Raw genomic sequence first — 1,676 nt, forward strand, 5'->3', positions numbered from 1 at the left:
AGTGCAGGGGTGCACACAGGCGTGTATGGGGTGTGTTGTTCGTGGCCTTTATGCGGTGTATATACACCTGAATAGCGCGTATATGTATATATTTATTGCTGGGTTTTTCTTTTCTTTTCATGTCTGAGGTGTACATACACCTGAGCAGTGCAGAGTAAACAAATATATAAAAGGGTGCATTCGATGATGTCTGTTTTGTGCCTGTGCATCGATCGTGTTATAATTATGTAATTTAAGATAAAATATTCAGAATATACTGTGAAAGTTTTATATTTTTAAATAGTTTTTTGGGGTTTTTTGTATAAAATATTTGCATTCGTTCGTTGAGCTGCTGAGGTGTACATACACCTCAGCAACACGGTGATATGAACTCCTTCCCGTGCACAGCCCTCGTGCACCTGCTCCTCTCTCGGGATTCTAAATATATTATTTCAGAATTGTTTTAAACTTGTTTTATAAAAACAAAGAAATACATTTTGCATGCACGTCGATACGAGCCAATACACCAGAGGTGAGTGCTCGGTCCCCGTGTGTTCCGTGCCGCGGGTCGGCAGGCGGTGCTCTGCTCTCTGTGGGGTATTTTGAACGGGAAAACGGCGAAAAGGGGTCTTTTTATCAGCGGAATTCGTTTGACAGTATTAAATTTTATGGAAAATCAAAAAAAACCATGAAAAATGACCCTTTAAAACCGCAGATCCGCCCGCGCCCGCAGTATGCAGAACTCCCCTCCAGCCGGGGTACACAACAACTGTGCGCTGCTGCAACGAGCGGCTGCTGAGCTGCGGTGGGTTTCGTTTGTATTACTTTTGTTTGTTTTTTTGTTTTTATTTTCTTTTTATTTTCTCCTTCTTTACCCTCATCGTCAGCACCAGGGAGAATCCAGGGATGCTGCGGTGCTCCTTCTCCGCCTGCCGATTCCGCGTGGGGACCCCCTGCAGCGGCAGCAGCAGCAGCAGCAGCAGCAGCAGCAGCAACAGCAGCAGCAGCAGCAGCAGCAATCCTTGCTTGTTCCTTCTTCTCTGCCCTTTATCTGGTTGCTGCTTGTAGCCTATTAGATAGGGAGCTGAGCTCGCGCTCACTCTGTTTCTCTTCCGTTAGTTGAACTAACCCTCCACCGACACCACCAAGCAGACCCAAACCACAGCTGCCTGCTATTCATTGCAGCAGCAGCAGCAACAGCAGCAGCAGCAGCAGCAGCAGCAGCAGCAGCAGCAGCAGCAGCTGTTCCGCCTTCAACCGGCCGCCAGTCTCTCTCTCTTTGCTCTCAGCAGCGGTGCTGTATTGGAGGCCCCCTATATAGGAGGGCCCAGCAGCCCCGCAGCAGCAGCAGCAGCAGCAGCAGCAGTAGCAGCAGCAGCAGCAGCAGCAGCAGGAGCAGTGTGAGACCTTTGGCATGATGCATGCATTTAGCAGCAGCTGCAGCAGCAGCAGCAGCAGCAGCAGCAGCAACAGCAGCAGCAGCAGCAGCTGACTTCGCATCAAGCGGCCCTTTTGTTATTCCGTCTATTTATATTAGGGGGACGGCTGTGTTTGTATATTATTATAATAAAATATATTTAAATATATTAATATTAATATTAATATATATAAAATATATTATATAATTATAATAATATAACAACTCCTCTTAGTTTATATATATATATATATATATATATATATATATATATATATAT

The 1,676-nt window shown here is 45.4% G+C and overlaps 1 protein-coding gene across 1 annotated transcript; it reads left to right on the forward strand.

The window, feature by feature from the left end:
• Positions 1-713: 713 nt before the first annotated feature.
• EMH_0028380 (uncharacterized protein) lies at positions 714-1,383 on the forward strand (the record flags this gene model as incomplete). Its single annotated transcript, XM_013494147.1, has 2 exons — positions 714-1,007; positions 1,165-1,383. The coding sequence occupies 2 exons, from the start codon at positions 714-716 to the stop codon at positions 1,381-1,383; spliced, it is 513 nt and encodes a 170-aa protein (XP_013349601.1).
• Positions 1,384-1,676: the final 293 nt, after the last annotated feature.

Source organism: Eimeria mitis, genomic scaffold, assembly GCF_000499745.2.
Source record: "Eimeria mitis Houghton genomic scaffold, Emh_scaff1054, whole genome shotgun sequence".
Taxonomy (NCBI): Eukaryota; Apicomplexa; class Conoidasida; order Eucoccidiorida; family Eimeriidae; genus Eimeria; species Eimeria mitis.